Source organism: Theropithecus gelada, chromosome 1, assembly GCF_003255815.1.
Source record: "Theropithecus gelada isolate Dixy chromosome 1, Tgel_1.0, whole genome shotgun sequence".
NCBI classification, from domain to species: domain Eukaryota; kingdom Metazoa; phylum Chordata; class Mammalia; order Primates; family Cercopithecidae; genus Theropithecus; species Theropithecus gelada.
This window is the reverse complement of record NC_037668.1, coordinates 54717314-54738385: the sequence shown is the minus strand read 5'-3', so window position 1 is coordinate 54738385 and position 21072 is coordinate 54717314. Positions and strand designations below refer to the sequence as shown.

The following is a 21072-nucleotide window of genomic DNA, read 5'->3' as shown; positions in this document are numbered from 1 at the left end:
AGAGAGCAGCAGTCTCTCTTCATTTGGGTCCACTCTTTTCCTTGGATCCACTCAGGAGCTCCCTTGTTCCACCCTCCTCACTTCCTTCCCCAGCACCCTTCAGGTGCTCTAGCTCATACTTACTCTCCTTTCTCATTCCACTCCAGACAGTTGACACATCCTGAGTGACCCTGCGGGAGCAAATGAAAAGGGACAGGAAGAGAGTTGGTTAGGGGTTCTCTTGGGGAACTCAACACCAAGAAGTGGAACTGAACAGGTAAACCAGTCTTTCCATTTTCAATATTTCCCAAGTGCATGTGAGTAGCCAGAGTGGACTTAAAACTGACTAGCGTCTTACAATATATAAAGTTTCATATTCATGATCTCACTTGATACTAGGTACTTCTGAGTCATAAAGGACAGATTTCATTGATTCCGTTTTGCAGAAAAGTAAACTGAAGTTTAGACAGTACAAAGAAGTAAAAGTGAGATCCAAACATATTTTTGCTTTTACCATTAGGAGTACGTCAGCCAGGCACAGAGGCTCACACCTGTAATCCTGGTGCTTTGTGAGGCCACCCAATCTGCTTGGGGCAGATTGCCTGAACTCAGGAGTTGGGATCAACCTGGGCAACATGGCGAAACCCTGTCTCTACAAAAAATACAAAAATTAGTTGGGTGTGGTGGCATGTGCCTGTAGTCCAAGCTACTCGGGAGGCTGAGGTGGGAGGATGACTTGAGCCAGGGAGGTGGAGGTTGGAGTGAGCTGAGATCGCACTGCTGCACTCCAGTCGGGGCAACAGAACCAGACCGTGTCTCAAACAAAACAAAACAAAAACAGAAAAAGAGATATGTCTGAAATAGTACCTTCAAGGGACATCCTCTCAGCCACAGAAAATTTGCCAGGAAACATTCAATCCAAGGACAGCCAATTAACTAGAAGGCTAATCTTTTATTCACCCAGCATTTTTTTTTTTTTTTTTTTTGAGACAGAATCAGGCTGGAGTGCAGTGGTGCGATCTCGGCTCACTACAACCTCCGCCTCCTGGGTTCACACCATTCTCCTGCCTCAGCCTCCCGAGTGGTTGAGACTACAGGTGCCCGCCACCACACCCAGCTAATTTTTTATATTTTTAGTAGAGAAAGGGTTTCACTGTGTCAGCCAGGATGGTCTTGATCTCCTGACCTTATGATCCGCCCGCCTTGGCCCCCCAAAGTGCTGGGATTACAGGCGTGAGCCACCGCACCCGGCTTTTTTTTTTTTTTTTTTTTTTTAAAGAGACAGGATCTCACTATGTTGCCCAAGCTGGTCTTGAATGCCTGGCCTCAAGCCACTGCCCCCACCTCAGCCTCCCAAGTAGCTGGAACTACAGGTGTTCGCCACTGTGCCTGGCCTTCTTCCCTCTTTACTCCTTGTCCTGTAAAGAATCTCATCTGAGGTAAAACTCATTCTTCCCAGGCTCTCTACTTCTATACATTACTGCTTTGTTCAAGCCTGCCAGATCACTTGCTGATCTAAGGTCTTTTACCTTCCCATGGCATGTGGATCAAACCTCACGCATGACTCTGGTGTCTCTGGGTCAGAATCATCTCTGCCCTTAGTGCTCTCATTTTTCCAACAAGCTGTAAATTACTTGTACCAGGGGTGGGGGTAGGGTGGAGTGGGGCAAGAGGTGATGTCTCAGCTTCAGTTTGGAATCTCCCGGAACACCAAGGACCCTGAATGACCACCACTTATTGAGGGCTTACAAAAAGCAAGGCACAGTGTCTAACTGAGCACTTGTGGCAAAATATGGCCTCCTACAGATGTTCATATCCTAATCCTCTGAAACCTATGAATATGTTATTTTAGGTGGCAAAAGGGACTTTGCAGATGTGATTAAGGTTAAGGACCCTGAGATGGGAAGATTAGCCTAGATTATCCAGGTGGACCCAATCTAATCATATGAATCCCTAAAATTGGAGTACAGTACCTTTCCTGGTTGCAGAGAACTGGAGAGATGGAGGTATGAAAGAAACTGGACCTGCTGTTGCTAGCTCTGAAGATGGAGGAAGGAGGCAGGGAGCCAAGAAATACAGCAGCCTCCAAAGCTCAGAATAGCAAGGAAATAGATTCTACTCTATAGCCTCCAAAAGCCTCATGCCTGTAATTACAGCACTTGGTGAGGCTGAGGTGGGTAGATCACCTGAGGTCAGGAGTTCGAGACCAGCCTGACCAACATGGCAAAACCCCATCTCTACTAAAAATACAAAAAATTAGCTGGGAGTGGTGGTGCACCCCTGTAATCCCAGCTACTTGGGAGGCTGAGGCAGGAGAATTGCTTGAACCCGGGAGGCGGAGGTTGCAGTGAGCTGACATTGCACCACTGTACTCCAGCCTGGGCAAGAGAGTGAGACACCCTCTCAAAAAAAAAAAAAAAAAATTAGCTGGATGTGGTGGCATGCACCTGTAATCCCACTTAGGAGGCTGAGGTGGAAGGATCGTTTGAGCCCAGTTTCAGGTTGCAGTGATTTTGCCACTGCACTACAGCCTCCAACCAACCACTCTAGTCCCTGGTAACCATGATGCCACTTTCTACTTCTATGAGACCAACATTTTAAGATTTCAAGTGAGACCATACAGTATCTGTCTTTCTGTGCCTGGCTTACTTCATCTAACATAATGTCCTCGGAGTTCATCCATGTTGTTGTAAATGGTAAAGATTTCCAGGGCTTTTTTTTTTTTTTTTGAGACAGGGTCTGGTTCCATTGCCAAGACTAGAGTGCAGTGGCATGATCACGGCTCACTGCAACCTCCTCCTCCTGGGTTCAATAAAGCTTGACTTTTAATCATGATGTCACACTACTTTTATTTTACTTAAAGCTGTCTCAAAGCATTGCACTGGGCTCAGGGAGACACGACTGAATCAGACAAACACATATTCTGTCCTCAGGGAATTGGTGAGATTTTGCTTTCTCCCCATCTTCTCCAAACCTGTAAACATTAGCTTTCCCCCATGTTACTATGATCTCCTCACAAGCATCACTTCAAATAGCTTATAGAGGCTGGGTGTGGTGGCTCACACCTGTAATCCCAGCACTTTGGGAGGACGAGGTGGGTGGATCACCTGAGGTCAGGAGTTCCAGACCAGCCTGGCCAATGTGGTGAAACCCCGTCTCTACTAAAAATACAAAAATTAGCTGGGCGTGGTGGCATGCACCTGTAATCCCAGCTACTCAGGAGGCTAAGGCAGAAGAATTGTTTGAACCAGGGAGGCGGAGGTTGCAGTGATTGCGGTGAACTGAGATCACGCTGTTGTACTTGAGCCTGGGCAACAAGAGCTAAACTCTGTCTCAAACAAATAAACAAAACCCAAAACCCAAAACCAAATGGCTATAGAATATTCATCCAAAGATTAAGCCATATTTATTCACTTCTCCCTTAGTGTTGTACATTTAGGTCAGTTCTGATTTTGGTGAGTCAATGTATTTTAAAAATCCAATGAGAAAAGAACATTTACAGTGACTAGGCAGCCCAGACTAGGCCCAATGCCATAATTTTTGGCATTTGACGGAAATATTTAAAATCTGTATTATAAATCATGCTGCTCAGGAAGTTCTGATGAGTAGTCATGCTGTGGAAAAGTGTTTTAAAATGGGAAACGTTATTAATAAATACAATTTAGTAGATAGCAATCAATAAAAAAGTGGCGTCCACAGAGAAAAATAGTAAGTCATATAGGCAATAAACAGGCAACTCATTTATTCAATACTCATTATTTATAAGGTAATGAGAGAAAAGGGAGTAAACAGTAGGATAACACAGGTCCATGTTTATAGCAACAAGAGACAAAGTTCTACCATAATAGAAAAAAGAGGCCAAGCGCAGTAGCTCACACCTGTAATCCCAGCACTTTGGGAGGCTGACATGGGCAAATCATTTGAGGTCACAAGTTCAAAACCAGCCTGGCCAACATGGTGAAACCCTATCTCTACTAAAAATACAAAAATTAGCCAGGTGTGGTGGCGCATGCCTGTAGTCCCAGCTACTTGGGAGGCTGAGGCAGGAGAATGGCTTGAACCCAGGAGGCAGAGGTTGCAGTGAGCTGAGATTGCACCATTGCACTCTAGCCTGGGCAATAGAGTGGGACTCCATCTCAAAAAAACAAAACAAAACAAAACGAAAAAACAGGCAGCTGGGTATGGTGACTCATGCCTGTAATCCCAGCACTTTGGGAGGCCGAGGCAGGTGGATCACCTGAGGTCAAGAGTTCAAGACCTGCCTGGGCAACATGATAAAACCCCGTCTCTACTAAAAATACAGGCCGGGCACGGTGGCTCATGCCTGTAATCTTAGCACTTTGGGAGGCCAATGTGGGCAGATCACCTGAGGTCAGGAGTTACACACCAGCCTGGCCAATATGGTGAAATCCTATCTCTACTAAAAATACAAAAATTAGCCAGGCATGGTGGTGCACACCTATAATCCCAGCTACTCGGGAGGCTGAGGCAGGGAAAAAAGGTTGAACCTGGGAGGTGGAGGTTGCAGTGAGCCGAGGTAGCACCACTGCAGTCTAGCCTGGGCGACAGAGTGAGACTCTGTCTCAAAAAAAAAAAAAAAAATTAGCCAGGTATGGAGGCTCATGCCTATGGACGCAACAACTCAGGACGCTGAGACAGGAGAATTGCTTGAATCTGGGAGGCAGAAGTGGCACTGAGCCAAGATTGTGCCCCTGCACTCCAGCCTGTGTGAGAGAGAGAGACTCTGTCTCAAAAAAAAAAAAAAAAAAAAAAAATATATATATATATATATATATATATATATATATATATATAAGAAAAAGGAGATACCAAACAAACCCAGAAGAAAATAGGAATGTCAGGCTTTAGGAACAGGCTTAAAGGATCTTTGAGAACATTTTCTGACTTTCAGGCAAAGCCTGTGAACCAGTTTGTGTAGCTACATATAAGGACCCTCTCTTAACTGTAACCCAGTGAGATTCATCATATACCCATTTAACGTACCTGCTGACTTCAGGCCTAAACCCTTGTGTAATGAGGCTCAACCTAAAGGGTCAATGTCAAAGAGCGTGAAAGTTACAGATATTTAATGAAGCCTCCACAAAAAATGCCAACTAGGAAAGACAGGAAGCAGACAGCCAAGTGCTTCTCTCTAACTTCTTAAAAAACAGCATGAATGAGTCTGAACAAGCAAGATTTAGATTAAAATCCAGCAAAATTAACAGAACACTTACTAAATTCCAGGGTAGATGCTAAGCTTTCACTTTTGTCAATTTATTTAAGCTTCACAATACACATATTTATTACCATGTATTAAGGTTATGTAGGTGCAATATTTTAACAGAATGGAGTAAGTTCTGACAGCAAATAAAACTTTAAAAAATTCCTCACTCACTATTCACTTAACGATATGTTGTCTTGAAGTCAGAATGATTTGCATATCCAGACATTTCCATAAAATCTTTCCTTTTGTTCCTTCTTTAATCTAGCTCAATGTTTTCTCAAATTTTAGTGGGCCTAAGAACTACTTATATGGAGTAGTAATAATTATAAGAATAGCTAAACTTAGCTTACTATGTATCAGGCCCTGTCCTAAGTACTTCACATAATTACCCTTGAAAATCCATTAAGTTGTCCATAAAATACAACAAATACCATTTTATGTGTACAAGCTGTATTTCCTTGAGCAAGTTCTTTAACCTCTCTGTGTCTCAGGCTCTACATCAGTAAAAGAGATAATAACTGTAGATAGCCTCATGGGGTTGTTGTGGGAAACGAACAGTATTTGTAAAGCACTTTGAGTGGCTACTTTGATAGCTGAGTGGCAGAATCAGAACTAAAATCCAAATATGTCTTTTCCATTGTACCAAGAGAGTTCAAGACTTACAGCACAGGCTGGGCATGGTGGCTCACACCAGTAATCTCAGCACTTTGGGAGACTAGGCAGGAGGACTGCTTGAGCCCAGGAGTTTGAGACTAGTCTGGGCAACATAGTCAGATGCTATCTCTACAAAAATTTAAGAAATTAGCCAGGTGTGGTGGCGTGCGCTTGTAGTCCCAGCTACTGGGGAGGCTAAGGTGGGAGGATCTCTTGAACCCGGGAGGTGGAGGCTACAGTGAGCCATGATCATGTCACTGCACTCCAGCCTGGGCAAGAGAGCAAGGCTCTGTCTCATAAAAACAAAAACAAAAAAAATCCCAAGAAACAAAAAACGTAAGCACAGCCCAGTGTGAACTATATTGGAGAAAGAAAAATCCTCCTAAAAGTCATGAAAAGGAGCAATTATATTTCTGGTCGGGCTCCAGTGATCCTCCCATCTCAGCCTCCTGAGTAGCTGGGACTAGAGATGCGTGCCACCACACCTGGCTAATTTTTGTATTTTTTGTAGAGATGGGGTTTCGCCATGTTGACCAGGCTGGCTGGTTTCAAACTCCTGGGCTCAAGTGATCTGCCTGCCTCAGCCTCCCAAAGTGCTGGGATTATAGGCATGAGTCACCGTGTCCGGCCTTAATTCAATCTTTTAATAATTATTCAAGCACCTATTATATACTAGGCATTCTTACACATGCAAAGGTTGTTGTGGTAAATAAGAGAACTCTAGTAGGATAAGAGAGAAAATAAACAAACATATAAATCAGTAAGATGAATTCAGATAGTGATAAGTGTGATGAATATACGTTATTTATTTTTATTTTTTGAGACAAAATATCACTCTGTCACCCAGGCTGGAGTGCAGGGCGCAATCTCAGCTCACTGCAACGTCCGCCTCCCAGGTTCAAGTAATTCTCTGCCTCAGTCTCTTGAGTAGCTGGGCTTACAGGCACGCATCACCGCACATGGCTAATTTTTGTATTTTTAGTAGAGACGGGGTTTCACCATGTTGGCCAGGCTGGTCTTGAACTTCTGACCTCAGGTGATTCACCCGCCTTGGCCTCCCAAAGTACTGGGATTACAGGCATGAATCACCGCACCTGGCCTGGATATACTTTAGACACAGTGGTCAGGGAAAGCCACTTTGAGGAATTAACATTTGAGGTGAAATCTGAATGCTGAGAAGTAGCAAGTTACACAAAGATCTGAAGGAAAAGCATTTCAGGCATATGGAAGAACGAGTATAAAAATAAGAACAGGCCTGATAATGCCGAAGAAACAGAAGGAAAGCCAATGTGGTTAGAGCATAGTGATGAAGGGGACAGAGTAAGATGAGCAAGATGGGCTCAGGGAGGTGAGCAGAGGCCAAATCCTAAGGGTGTTTTACAGGTCATGGCAAGAAGCTTCGTGGGGCCAGGAATTGTGTTGGTCTTATTCACTGCTATATTCTTTTCCTAGTGTCTAGAACATTTTTGTCATATAGCAGGCATTCAATATTTGCTTGAAAATATGACTGAATTAATGAATAGTTCTTAGTTCTGCCCTCTGGTACTTCAAAGCATGAATTTACTCCATCATCTAAAGCAGAGGTTAGCAATCTTTTCTGTAAAGGCTCAGACAGTAAATATTTTAGGTCTTGCAGGCCATATGGTCTCTATCACTACTACTCAATTCTACCACTGAATCACTAGAGCAAACATAAGCAATACATAAGTGAGTATGCTGTGTTCCAATAAAACTTTATTTATAAAAGCAGGTGGCAATAAATTTGAATTTAAAGCTCATATGGGCTGGGTGTGGTGGCTCATGCCTATAATCCCAGCACTTTGGGAGGCTGAGGTGGGCTGATCATTTGAGGTCAGGAGTTTGAGGCCAACATGGTGAAACCCCGTCTCTACTAAAACATATAAAAAATCGGCTGGGTGTCGTGGCACATGCCTGTAATCTCAGCTACATGGGAGGTTGAGGAAGGAAGCGGAGGCTGCAGTGAGCCGAGATCATGCCACTACACTCCAGCCTGGGAGAGTGAGACTCTGCCTCAAAAAAATTTTTTTAAATTAAAATAAAATAAAGCTTATATGGAAATACCGGGGACCCAGAATAGACAAAACAATCTTGAAAAAGATGAACAAAGTTGAAAGACTCATACTTCCCAATTTCATAACTTACTACAATGCTACAGCAATCAAAACAGTGTGGTACTGGCATAAGAACAGACATTTAGATCAATGGACTAGAGTTGAGAGTTCATAAATACATCCTTAAATTTATAGTCAATTGATTTCTGATAAGAGTGTCAAGACAGGTTGGGCACTGGGGCTTGCACCTATAATCCCAGTTATTTGGGAGACTAAGGCAGGAGGATCACTTGAGACTAAGAGTTTGAGACCAGCCTGTGCAACATAGCCAGACTCTGTCTCTTAAAAAACAAAACAAAACAAAACAAAACAAAACAAAAAGAGTGTTAAGCAATTCAGTAGAAGGAAAGAATAGTCTTTTCAGTTCATGGTGACAGGACAAGTGGATGTCCACATGTAAAAGAATGAAGTTGGATCCCTACCTCACACCATACATAAAAATTAATTCAAATGAATCAAAGACCTACATATAAAATCTAAAACTATAAAACTCTTAGAAGAAAACATAGGTGTATATATTCACGACCTTGGATTAGGCAATGTTTTTTAAGACATAATACCAAAAGCACCAGTAACGAAAGAAAAAAAGTTTAGTTGGGCATGGTGGTGTGTGCCTGCAGTCCCAGCTACTCAAGAGGCTGAGATGGGAGGATTTCTTGAGCCTGGGAGATTGAGGCTGCAGTAAGCCATCACTGTGCCAATGCACTCCAGTGAGGGTTACAGAGAGAGATCCCATATCAATTACAAAAAAAAGATAAAACATAAATTGAATTTCATTAAAATTAAAACTTTTATGCAAAGTCATCATTAAAAAATGAAAAGACAACACACAAAGGAAAAGAAACAAAATTTCAAACCACATATATCTAACTCAACAACAAAAAAGGGCAACCCAATTAAAAAACGAGTAAAGGATCTGAATAGACATTTCTCCAAAGAAAATATGACACAAATATGACAACAAGCACATGAAAACATGCTCAACATCATTAGTCACTAGGGAAATGAAAATCAAAACCACAATGAGATACCACTTCACACCCACCAGGAGGGCTATAATAAAAAAAATTTTCTTTTTTTTCTTTTTGAGACGAAGTCTTGCTCTGCCACCCAGGCTGGAATACAGTGGCGCAATCTCGGCTCACTGCAACCTCCACCTCCTGGGTCCAAGCAATTCTCCTGCCTCAGCCTCCCGAGTAGCTGGGATTACAGGTGTGTGCCACCATGCCTAGTTAAGTTTTATATTTTTAGTAGACATAGGGTTTCACTGTGTTAGCCAGGATGGTCTCGATCTCCTGACCTCGTGATCTGCCTGCTTTGGCCTCCCTAAGTGCTGGGATTATAGGCGTGAGCCACCGTGCCTGGCCTATAATAAAAAATATTGATAATGAGAAGTGTTGGCAAGGATGCAGACAAATTGGAACCCTCATACATTTCTGTTGGGAATGTAAAATGGTGGTACTACTTTGGAAAACAGTTTGGCAGTTCCTCAAAAAAGTTAAACACTGAGTTACCATCTGACCCAGCAATTCCACCCTTGGGTATATACCAAGAAAAGTGAAGAAAACATGTCCACACAAACTTGTACACAAATGTTCATAGAAGCATTATTCATAATAGCCAAAAAATAGAAATAACCCCATGTTCCACCAACTGATGAATGAATAGACAGAATGTGGTATATCCAAATGACAGAATGCTATTTGGCCACAAAAAAGAAAAGTACAGATTCATGCTATAACATAGATGAATCTTAAAAACATTACGCTAAAAAGCCACAAACTTTATAATTCCATTTAAGTGAAATGTTCAGAATAGGAAAATCCATTGCAACAGAAAATAGATTAGTGGTTTCTGGGTAGGGTCAGTATGGGAGAAGGGAGTGACTGCTAAGATGGGTAAGAGGTTCCTTTTTGGGGTGATGAAAACGTTCTGGAATTAGAGAGCAGGGATGGTTGCAAAACTTTGTGAATATAGTTTGTGAATAGTCAAAACCACTCAATTATATAAAATAACAAACAAGTAAACAGCCAACATTCTGGATTTGGCCCACTGGCCATAAATTGCTGATCTGTGATTTAAAGGACAGTCCTCACGAAAGGAAATCTCTCACAAAGTCAGATCCCCGCTCCATCTTTTTCTTTATTTATTTATATTTTTATTTTTTTTGAGACAGAGTCTCACTCTGTCGTCCAGGTTAGAGTGCAGTGGTGCAATCTCAGCTCACTGCAACCTCCGCCTCCTGGGTTCAAGCAATTCTCCTGTCTCAGCCTCCCGAGTAGCTGAGATTACAGGTGCCTGCCACCATGCCTGGCTACTTTTTTGTATTTTTAGTAGAGATGAGGTTTCACCATGTTGGCCAGGCTGGCATCTTTTTCTTTAAACATGACTGTTTAATGAACTTGGTATCTAGTTTACTTCTCTAAAATGGTATTATCTTAAAAAGCTCCGACAAGTGTTTGTTAGAATAAGGTTACACTATGCCTATGGAACTGCTCTCATCTACCAAAGTTATTCAAAAAGGAAATCAATCTAGTTTCATACGACTTATATAAGACTTATAAAATTATACAAGAAACAAAATGGAAAAAGCAAGCAGGACAGATTGTAAAGGTAAGACAGATACATAATGTTTGCAATTGTTTAAGGATAATAGGAAGAAAACTAATAAGGCAAGAGAATAAATCCACCAAGCCAGAAACTATCTATTAAGCCATTTTTAAAACAGATACATGGTTGAGGCAGAAAGGATATGAACTCTGGAGCCAGATAAGCCTGATATAAATCTTTAAAATCTTATTTCTACCACTTATCTGACCTCAGAAATGCTCAGTTTTACTCTGATTTGTAAAGTGAGATTCCTTTCTTCTTCTCTCTACCATGCATCTAATACTGTGCCAAGAAATCCCACAAGTGAATGAAGTAGCAGGAATCAAAGTGTGATCACAACTTCCAAGGTGATCTTGGAAGATCCCTGGTAATACATACAAAATGAAAGCAAGCAGCTCCCCAAAAAAGTGAGGACTGCAGGCCATGGCTGGAATCCCAGGATATTTGGTTCTTATCCAGTTGTGACAATAAAACTCATGAGATGAGCTGGCACATGTAACTGAAGAGGGATGTGGAATGCTCAGCAAAAATGTCCAAGGAAAGTGGACAGCTGATTGGGTCTTATATACTAGAATGGCTTAAAATTAATCCTCATTAATTTAAATTTAAGTTGCTTAATCTCAACCTCCCTTTTGGCTCTCTTACTTGGTTGCTGCCACTACAACAGTTCTTTGTATTTTCTTTTACTTTTAAAAAATGTTTTTGGAGATGGGGTCTTGCTATGTTGCCCAGGCTGGCCTCAAACTCCTGGCCTCAAACGATTCTCCTGACTCCCAAAGTGCTGGGATTATAGGCATGAGCCACTGTGTCCCAGCCAGTTCTTTGCATTTTATTTTGTTTTTTCTTTCTCTCTCTCTCTCTTTTTTTTCAGACAGGGTCTCCCCCTGTTGCTCAGGCTGGAGTAAGTGGTATGATCATAGCTCACTGCAGCCTCAAACTCCTAGGCTCAAGCAATCCTCCCACGTCTGACTCCCTAGTAGCTGGGACTACAGGCGCACACCACCACACTTGGTTAATCTTTGTATTTTTTTGTAGAGATGAGGTCTTGTTATGTTGCCCAGGCTGGTCACAGCTCTGGGCTCAAGTGATCCTCCCACCTCAGCCTCCAAAGTGATGGGATTACAGGCGTGAGCCATTGTGCTCAGCCCTTTGTATTTTCCTAATGAACAACTTCAACTTTCTATTTTGAAACAATTTCAAACATAAAAAATTTGCAAGAATAGTATAAGAATGACTATATATACGTTTTACCTAATTCATAAATTAAATAATCTTTTTTCCTCTCCCTCTCCTCTTTCTCTCTCTACACACACACACACACACACACACACACACACACGTGCAAAGTACCTTTTTTCCTGAACCATTTGAGAAATCAGTTGTAGACTTCAGGACCCCTTACACTTAACTACTTCAGTGTATAATTCTTGAGAACATTGGTCATTCTTTTATTTAACCAGAGCATATTTATCAAAATCAGAAAATTTAACACTGATACAATACTGTTGTCTAACACATAGTCCATATTCAAATTTCACCAACTGTCCAATAATGTTCATTTTATTTTCCTCATTCAGAATCCAATCCAGGATCACACACTGCATTTAGTTTATGTTTTCTTAATGTCATTAAGAAAATTAGTCATTTTCTGTTTCTTTTAATCTGGGACAGTTCCTCAGCCCTTTTTTGTTTCCTATGACACTGACATTTTTGAAGACTATATCAACTTTTGCCCTGTCCCAGCCCTAGAATTAGTTATTTCTCCAAAAATCTCTGCTTCCTTTTAATAGAGAATGTTATTTAGAAACTAGCAACCCATAATTACTATGGTATCACTGCTTCTAAATTACCATTTTGTGGACAGAGCTGGAAATAATAGATAAATACAAATTTCTATATATGTAGTTTATTTTTATGTTTTTTAGAGACATTTATTTTATTTTTTTGTTGCCAAGGCTGGGGTGCAGTGGCGCAATCATAGCTCAGTGCAGCCTTGACCTCCTGGGCTCAAATGATCCTCCTGCCTCAACCTCCTGAGCAGCTAGAAGTACAGACATGTGTCACCATGCCCAGCTATTTTTTATTTGTGAAGACAGGGGTCTCACTATGTTACCCAGGCTGGTCTCCAACTCCTGGCCTCAAGCTATAAGTGCTTTTAAAATCATGAGTTTATATTGAAATAGGCTAATTCCAATCCAGTACCTCAGAGTTCTTCCTCGTCTTTCCCTATTCCATATTTGAATTTCCCTTCTACATGAGAACTCTGGCTCCCAATAACATTGACTTCTTTATTCAATTCTGTAACATACACGAAGTAGTTACAGAATTGCTACAGCAATACTACAAATGACAAATCTACTAAGTAGAGCTCAAGATTTCTTTGAAGTTCATTTTATCTTTATACTGAAAATATATACAAAGTATCACATTAAAAAATTGGCTGGGCATACACTGTGGGAGTACTTGAGAGGCCAAGGCGGGATCACTTGAGCCCAGGAGTTTGAGACCAGCCTGGGCAACACAGCAAAACCTTCTCTCTACTAAAAAAAAAAATTTTTTTTTTTTTTGAGACAGAGTTTGGCTCCTGTTGCCCAGGCTGGAGTGCAATGGCGCCATCTCAGCTCACCGCAACCTCTGCCTGCCAGGTTCAAGCGATTCTCCTGCCTCAGCCTCCCGAGCAGCTGGGATTACAGGTATGCACCATCTCGCACAGCTAATTTTTGTATTTTTAGTAGAGACAGGGTTTCACCATGTTGGTCAGGCTGGTCCTGAACTCCCAACCTCAGGTGATCCTCCTGCCTTGGCCTCCCAAAGTGCTGGGATTACAGAAGTGAGCCACCATGCCTGGTCTATTTTTTATTTTTTTAAAAATTTTTTAGGCCAGCACAGTGGCTCACACCTATAATCCCAGCACTTTGGGAGGCCGAGGCGGGTGGATCACCGGAGGCCGGGAGTTTGAGACCAGCCTGACCAACATGGAGAAACCCCATCTCTACTAAAATACAAAAGTTACCAGGCATGGTGGTGCACGCCTGTAATCCCAGCTGCTCAGGAGGCTGAGGCAAGAGAATCGCTTGAACCCGGGAGGCAGAGGTTGTGGTGAGACGAGATCACACCATTGCACTCCAGCCTGGGCAACAGAGTGAGACTCCATCTCAAATAACATAACATAACATAACGTAACATAACATAACATAACATAAATAAAATAAAATACAAAAAGTAAATTACATGAATTAGTTGGCATCCCACTTCCCAACTTTGTTGATTTAATTTTACTTTCTGAAAATGTAAAGTCTCAACATGGTTCTAAAAGTAAACAGGCATGGTGGCTCGTCCCTGTAATCTAAACATTTTAGAAGGCTGTGGCAGGCAGGTCACTTGAGGCCAGGAGTTTGAGACCAGCCTAGCAAACATGGTGAAACCTTGTCTCTACTCAAAATACAAAAATTAGCAGGGCATGGTGGCAGATGCCTGTCATCCCAGCTACTCAGGAGGTTGAGGCATACGCATTGCTTGAACCCAGGAGGCAGAGGTTGCAGTGAGCCAAGATCATGCCACTGCACACCAGCCTGGGCAACAGAGAGAGGCTCTGTCTCAAAATAAAAATAAAAATAAAATAAATAAATGTAAAAACTACAAAAAGGTCCAAAGAAGAGTTACTCACCTTTCTCTACTCTTCTTTTTTTTTTTTTTTTTTTGAGACGGAGTCTGGCTCTGTCGCCCAGGCTGGAGTGCAGTGGCCGGATCTCAGCTCACTGCAAGCTCCGCCTCCTGGGTTCACGCCATTCTCCCGCCTCAGCCTCCCGAGTAGCTGGGACCACAGGCGCCCGCCACCTCGCCCGGCTAATTTTTTGTATTTTTTTAGTAGAGACGGGGTTTCACCGTGTTAGCCAGCATGGTCTTGATCTCCTGACCTCGTGATCCGCCCATCTCGGCCTCCCAAAGTGCTGGGATTACAGGCTTGAGCCACCGCGCCCGGCCTACTCTTCTACCTTATACCTCCCACCCGCTGCAGTGACTAATTTCATTAGTTTCTCCTTATCCATCCTGTGCTTCTGTTTACAAAAACCATGCAGGTGCATATATCAATCCTTATTCTCCCTCCCTTGTTACACCAAAATTGGCAAAAATTATATTAAAATGGCCCTCAAGCATATGGAATATATATTAAACTTCATTCATAAGAGAAATGTAACTTAAAACTATACTGAGACACTTTTTACTAGTTAGAATGATAAAAAAAAAAAAAATTCAAAAGCTCAACCACACAGTCTACTGATGAGTTATAGAAAAACAGGCACATTCATGCATTGCTGGTGGGAAGACAAAATGGTGCAAATTCCATGGTGGAGAATTTGGCAACATCTGTTTTTTTTTTTGTTTGTTTGTTTCTTTGTTTTTGAGATAGGATCTTACTCTGTTGCCTAGGCTGGAATGCAGTGGCACGATCTCAGCTCACTGTAGCCTCAACCTCCTAGGCCCAGGTGATCCTCTTACCTCAACCTCCCAAGTAGCTGGGACTACTGGCACGTGCCACCACGTCTGGCTAATTTTTGTATTTTTTGTAGAGATGGGGTCTTGCCATGTTGCCCAGGCTGATCTTGAACTCCTGAGCTCAAGCGATTCACCTGCCTCAGCCTCCCAAAGTGCTGGTATTAGAGGCATGAGCCACCAAGCCCGGCCAGCAATATCTAACAAAACTACATATACATTTACCCTTTGACTAGTACTCTCACTTTTAAGTTTTCTACCCTAAAGATACATCTCCAGCAATACTAAACTACCTATGTATTTAATATAAGGTAGTTTGATTATAATAATTATTATTATAATTACAAACTCTTAGAAACAACTCTACATGCCCACACATGGGAAATTCAATGAATACATCTTGGTGCATCTACACAATGGTGTACTCTACAGCTGTAAAATAATAAGTAAGGGCAGAAGGGCTGGGCGTGGTGGCTCCTGTCTATAATCCTAGCACTTTGGGAGGCCAAAATAGAAGGAATGCTTGAGGCCAGGAGTTCGACACCAACCTGGTCAACACAGCAAGACCCCATCTCTATTAAAAAAAAAAAAAATACAAAAATCAGCCAGGCGTGGTAGTGCATGCCTATAGTCCTACCTCAGGAGGCTGAGGTGGGTGGATTGCTTGAGCCTGGGAGGTCGAGGGCTTTAGTGAGCTGAAATTGTGCCACTGCATTCCAGCCCAGGCAACAGAGACACTACCTCAAAAAAAAAAAAAAAAAAGGAAGAACTCTGTGAACTGATATGGGATAATTTTCAAGATATATTGGTAAGTGGAAAAAAAAAAAAAAGCAAAGCACAAGACAATCTTTCTCTCTCTCCCCAGTCCTTAAAAGACCTCCAAGTCCAGTCAACCAACCCATCTACTCTCTCCTTATAGGCAAACTCATGTCTTTACTTCCTTCCCTATCCAGCTAAGAATCGATGATTCATTATTACAACTGTTCTCTTACAACATTCATCTGACACATCCCCACTCTGGATAATCTCCTTGCTTTCCTGTGTCTTCAGCTTTCCCTTTCTCTGCCAGTTATTTCCTCTTCAGATTACACATGCTTGAGTTTCTTTCTTTTTTGAGACGGAGTCTTGCTCTGTCACCCAGGTTGGAGAGCAGTGGCGCGATCTCGGTTCACTGCAACTTCCATCTCCCGCGTTCAAGCGATTCTCCTGCCTCAGCCTCCTGAATAGCTGGGATTATAGGCACACACCACCACAAATGGCGAATTTTTTTGTATTTTTGGTGGAGACAGGGTTCCACCATGTTGGTCAGGCTGGTCTCGAACTCCTGACCTTGTGATCTGCTTGCCTCGGCCTCCTAAAGTGCTGGGATTACAGGCATAAGTCACCGCGCCCGGCCGAGTTTCCTTAATTTATAAAAGTCCTTCCTTAATGCCAACTTCATACATATCTAGCTACAGCCTACTATTTCTCTCCCCCTTCCTTCATAGCCAGACTGAAAGAGTAATCTATACTTGATATTTTCACTTCTTCGTTTTCCAATAATTCCTCAACCCACTTCTATCTATCCACACCACATTCCACAGAAATGGTTCTTGCCACGGTTACCACTATAGTGTCTTTGCTCTAAATCAATGAATACTTCTTGGTCCTTATTTTACTTTTCCACTGGCAGTAATGGCAGTACTATTTCCTTCTCATTCTGTCCACCAGGCTGGAGTTCAGTGGCATTATCACATCTCAGTGCAGCCTCAACCTCCCTAGGCTCAGATGATCCTCCTACCTTAGCTTCCCAAGTAGCTGGAACTACAGGCGTGCACCATCATGCCTGGCTCTATTTTTTTTTTTGTAAAGACCATGTTTCGCCATGTTGCCCAGGCTGGTCTCAAACTCCTGGGCTCAAGTGATCTGCCTGTCTTGGCCTCCCAAAGTGCTAGGATTACAGGTGTGAGCCACTGCGCCTGGCCTAATTCTACCTCTTTTTAAAAATTATTTTAATTTTTAATTTTTTGAGGGAGACTCGCTCTGTTGCCCAGGCTGGAGTGCAGTGGCACAATCTTGGCTCACTGTAACCTCCACCTCCTCCCAGGCTCAAGTGATTGTTGTGCCTCAGCCTCCCAAGTAGCTGGGACCACAGGGGTGTGTCACCACCCCTGCCTAATTTTTGTATTTTTAGTAGAAACAGGGTTTCACCATGTTAGCCAGGCTGGTCTCGAACTCCTGAGCTCAAGTAATCCGCCTGCCTTGGCCTCCCAAAGTGCTGGGATTACAGCACTTGCCCCAATTATACCTCTTAAATGTCTCTCAAATCCACTGGCTTCTCTCCATCCAAATTACTGTATTTTAGTTCAGGTAACCCATCACCTTTTCCTGAATCACTGTCATAACCTCTTAACTGGTTCTGCCTGTCTCCAGTTTAAACTCCTGCAATCTATTCTTCATTTTGAAGCCAACATTAATTTTTTAAAAAGCATAACTCTGCCCAGGCATGGTGGCTCATGCCTGTAATCCCAGCACTTTGAGAGGCCAAGGTGGGTGGACTACATGAGCCTAGGGGTTCAAAACCAGCCTAGGCAACATGGTAAAACCCTGTTTCTAACTAGCTGGGCATGGTGGTGAGTGTCTGTAGTCCCAGCTACTTGGGAGGCTGAGGTGGGAGGATCATCCAAAGCCCAGGAGGTCAAGGCTATTGTGAGCCATGATCGTGTCACTGCACTCTAGCCTGGGTGACACAGCAAGACTCTGTCTCAACAACAACAACAACAACAACAACAAGAAGTCCGGGCACGGTGGCTCATGCCTGTAATCCCAGCACTTTGGGAGGTCAAGGTGGGCGGATCACAAGTTCAGGCGTTTGAGACCGGCCTGGCCCATATGGTGAAACCCCGTCTCTATTAAAAATACAAAAATTAGCCAGGAGTGGTGGTGCACACCTATAGTCCCAGCTACTCAGGAGGCTGAGGCAGAATTGCTTGACCCCGGGAGGCGGAGGTTGCAGTAAGCCAAGATTGTGCCACTGCACTCTAGCCTGGGTGACAGAGCAAGATTCTATCTCACAAACAAATAAACAAAAAAGCATAACTCTGATGATGTTGCTCTTATGGTAAAAACCATTCAGTGGCTCTCCATTGTCCATAGTCTTCCACGTAGCTTACAACATCCTTCATTACAAATAGCCCATCCACACTTACCTCACCAATCTCATTTCTCATTCCTCTTCCACTTGAACTCTAATTGTTCTCTTAAATTGAGTATTCTCTATTCTCTCTTGCCACACTCATATGTTAGCCTAACATATTTATTGTTTGTACTTTTTTTTTCGAGGCAGTCCCACTCTGTTGCCCAAGTTGGAGTGCAGTGGTGTGATCATGGCTCACTGCAGCCTCAACCTCCTGGGCTCAAGCGATCCTACTGCCTTAGCCTCCCAAGTAGCTGAGACTATAGGCATGTGCCTCCATGCCTGGCTGATTTTTTTTTTTTTTTTTTTGAGAAACAGGGCCTCCTTATGTTACCCAGGCTGGTCTTGAACTCCTTTCTCGACTCCCCATCCTCTTATCTCAGCCTCCCAAAGTGTTGGGATTTATAGGCATAAGCCACTGCACTGAGCCTACATTTTTCATTTTAAAAAGTATCTTGGGCTGGGCGCAGTGGCTCATGCCTGTAATCCCAGCACTTTGGGAGGCTGAGGTGGGCGGACCACCTGAGGTCAGGAGTTCAAGACCAGCCTAGCCAACATAGTGAAACTCCATCTCTACTAAAACTACGAAAATTAGCCAGGTGTGGTGGCATGCACCTATAGTCCCAGTTACTTGGGAGGCTGAGGCAGGAGAATCCCTTGAACCCAGGAGGCAAAGGTTGCAGTGAGCCAAGAATGCACCACTGCATTCCAGCCTGAGTGACAGACTGAGTCTCTGTCTCAGCAGAACTAAAAAATTGGCTGGGCTTGGTGGCTCACGCCTGTAATCCCAGCACTTGAGAGGCTGAGTTGGGTGAATCACGAGGTCAGGAGTTCGAGACCACCCTGACCAACACTGCGAAACCCCATCTCTACTAAAAATACAAAACTTAGCCAGGCATGGAGGCATGTGCCTGTAATCCCAGCTACTCGGAAGGCTGAGGCAGGAGAATCACTTGAACCTGGGAGGTGGAGGGTGCAGTGAGCCAAGATCGCGCCACTGCACTCCAGCCTGGGTGACAGGGCGAGACTCCGTCTCAAAAAAAAAAAAAACAGAAAACAAACAAACAAAAATTAAAAAATAAAAATTAAAAGATAAAAATAAAAAGTATCTTGAAAGCCAATCTGTGATCTCTCTGGCCTATCATTCTGCACTCATCTGTGAAATCTCTCTTTTTTTATGTTTTCATTTTTGATGGTATAGAGACAGGGGTCTTGCCATGTTGCCCAGGCTGGTCTCAAACTCCTGAGCTCAAGTGATCCGCCTGCCATGGCCTTACAAATTACTGAGATTACAGAAGTGAGCCACCATGCCTCACCTGTGAAATTTCTCAAAATGATGATGAACACATTGCGGTTTGAGAGAGAATATTTGTTGAGCATTATGTTTAAGATAAGAGTGAAGGAATATGATAGGAATAAAAGTTGGTACAAACACCATGGAAGACAATTTTGGTAATATTTATCAAAATAAGAGATGCATATATCCTCTGACCTACAAATTCCACCCCAGGTATTCATGTGATAGAGATATAACTGCATGTGCCAAATGATGTCATAAGGAATGACCCTGTACATGCAAAAAATTAGAAGTAATCTACATGTCTATTGGTACGGATAATTTAAGTAAATTATGGGTCCACATACACAACAGAACACTCTGAACCATGAAAGAATTAGAAATTAGAAATATCTTATATATGAATATGGCAAAATTATGAAAGTATCTTTTTAAAGATACTTCATTGTTTTAGACCTTTTTTTAGTAAGTTGTTGATTTTCTTACTGAAACACTAAACATGTTAGGCTAACATTTGTGAGAAAAGGTAAGAATTTTATGCATAAAATTCCTCTGAAAGGATACTAAAACTGATTATATTAGTTGATTCCACGTAAATGGATTAGGTAGCTGGGAAAAATAATGAGGAGATGACTTTTTAAACTTTTGAATTTGAACCATATGAATGTTGACCTATTAAAAAATAAGGTGAGTGGATCACTTGAGGATAGGAGTTTGAGACCAGCCTGGCCAACTTGGCGAAACTCCATCTCCAGCAAAATAAAAAATTTAGCTGGGTGTGGTGGCACATGCCTGTAATCCCAGCTACTCAGGAAGCTGAAGCATGAGAATTGCTTCAGCCCAGGAGGCAGAGGTTGCACTGAGCTGAGATCAGCCACTGCACTACAGCCTGGGCGACAGAGTGAGGCCCTGTTGCCAAAAAAAAAAAAAAAGAAGAAAGTAATCCAAGTTAACTTGGAGGCTTTTTAAACAGTTAGTTCTGTAGGTACAAATTCTATTAACATACAGGAAGGGTAACAAATATCAAGACTAGCTAAAGTCTGAATTTTAAACGAACAGAAAATGCAAACTATAAAGTCAAAAAGTAAAAATCAGACCAGATTATTAAGGCGGAAGCTAGAGAAATCGCATGGCTGAATAGGGATAAGGTTATGAAAGCTACCTCTAATGTGGAAAATCAAAAAAGCCAATCACACTAACAGGTTTTTATTGAGCATCTACTAAATGTTTGACACTATGTCATAATAGTTCTCTTTCAGCTTCCCTTTGCATTTTTCAAAAGCATACAGAGTAGAAAATTGGAAAACCCAGAAAAAATGTTTTGCCCAGATCATAAAGAAAACATCATAACCAGTAACCACCAAAAGGCAGGAGCTTTTACTGTTGATTTTCCCTCTTATCCCACCCTTACCTCACACTAATCACCTTTTCTGAATGCCAAAGACAATCTATTATTGACTAACATGAAGTCCATATGTGACAATGACGGAAATAAAACAGGGAAGGA

General features: G+C 42.4%; 1 protein-coding gene across 3 annotated transcripts in view; it reads right to left on the bottom strand.

Annotated features, from left to right (window-relative positions):
* Positions 1-21072, bottom strand: part of WDTC1 (WD and tetratricopeptide repeats 1) — a 79068-nt gene that overhangs the window by 24686 nt on the left and 33310 nt on the right. For all 3 annotated transcript variants that reach the window (XM_025396450.1, XM_025396465.1, XM_025396457.1), the window contains one exon: positions 124-170. In XM_025396450.1, coding sequence (XP_025252235.1) covers positions 124-170 — 47 coding nt within the window. The remainder of the gene's footprint in view (positions 1-123; positions 171-21072) is intronic.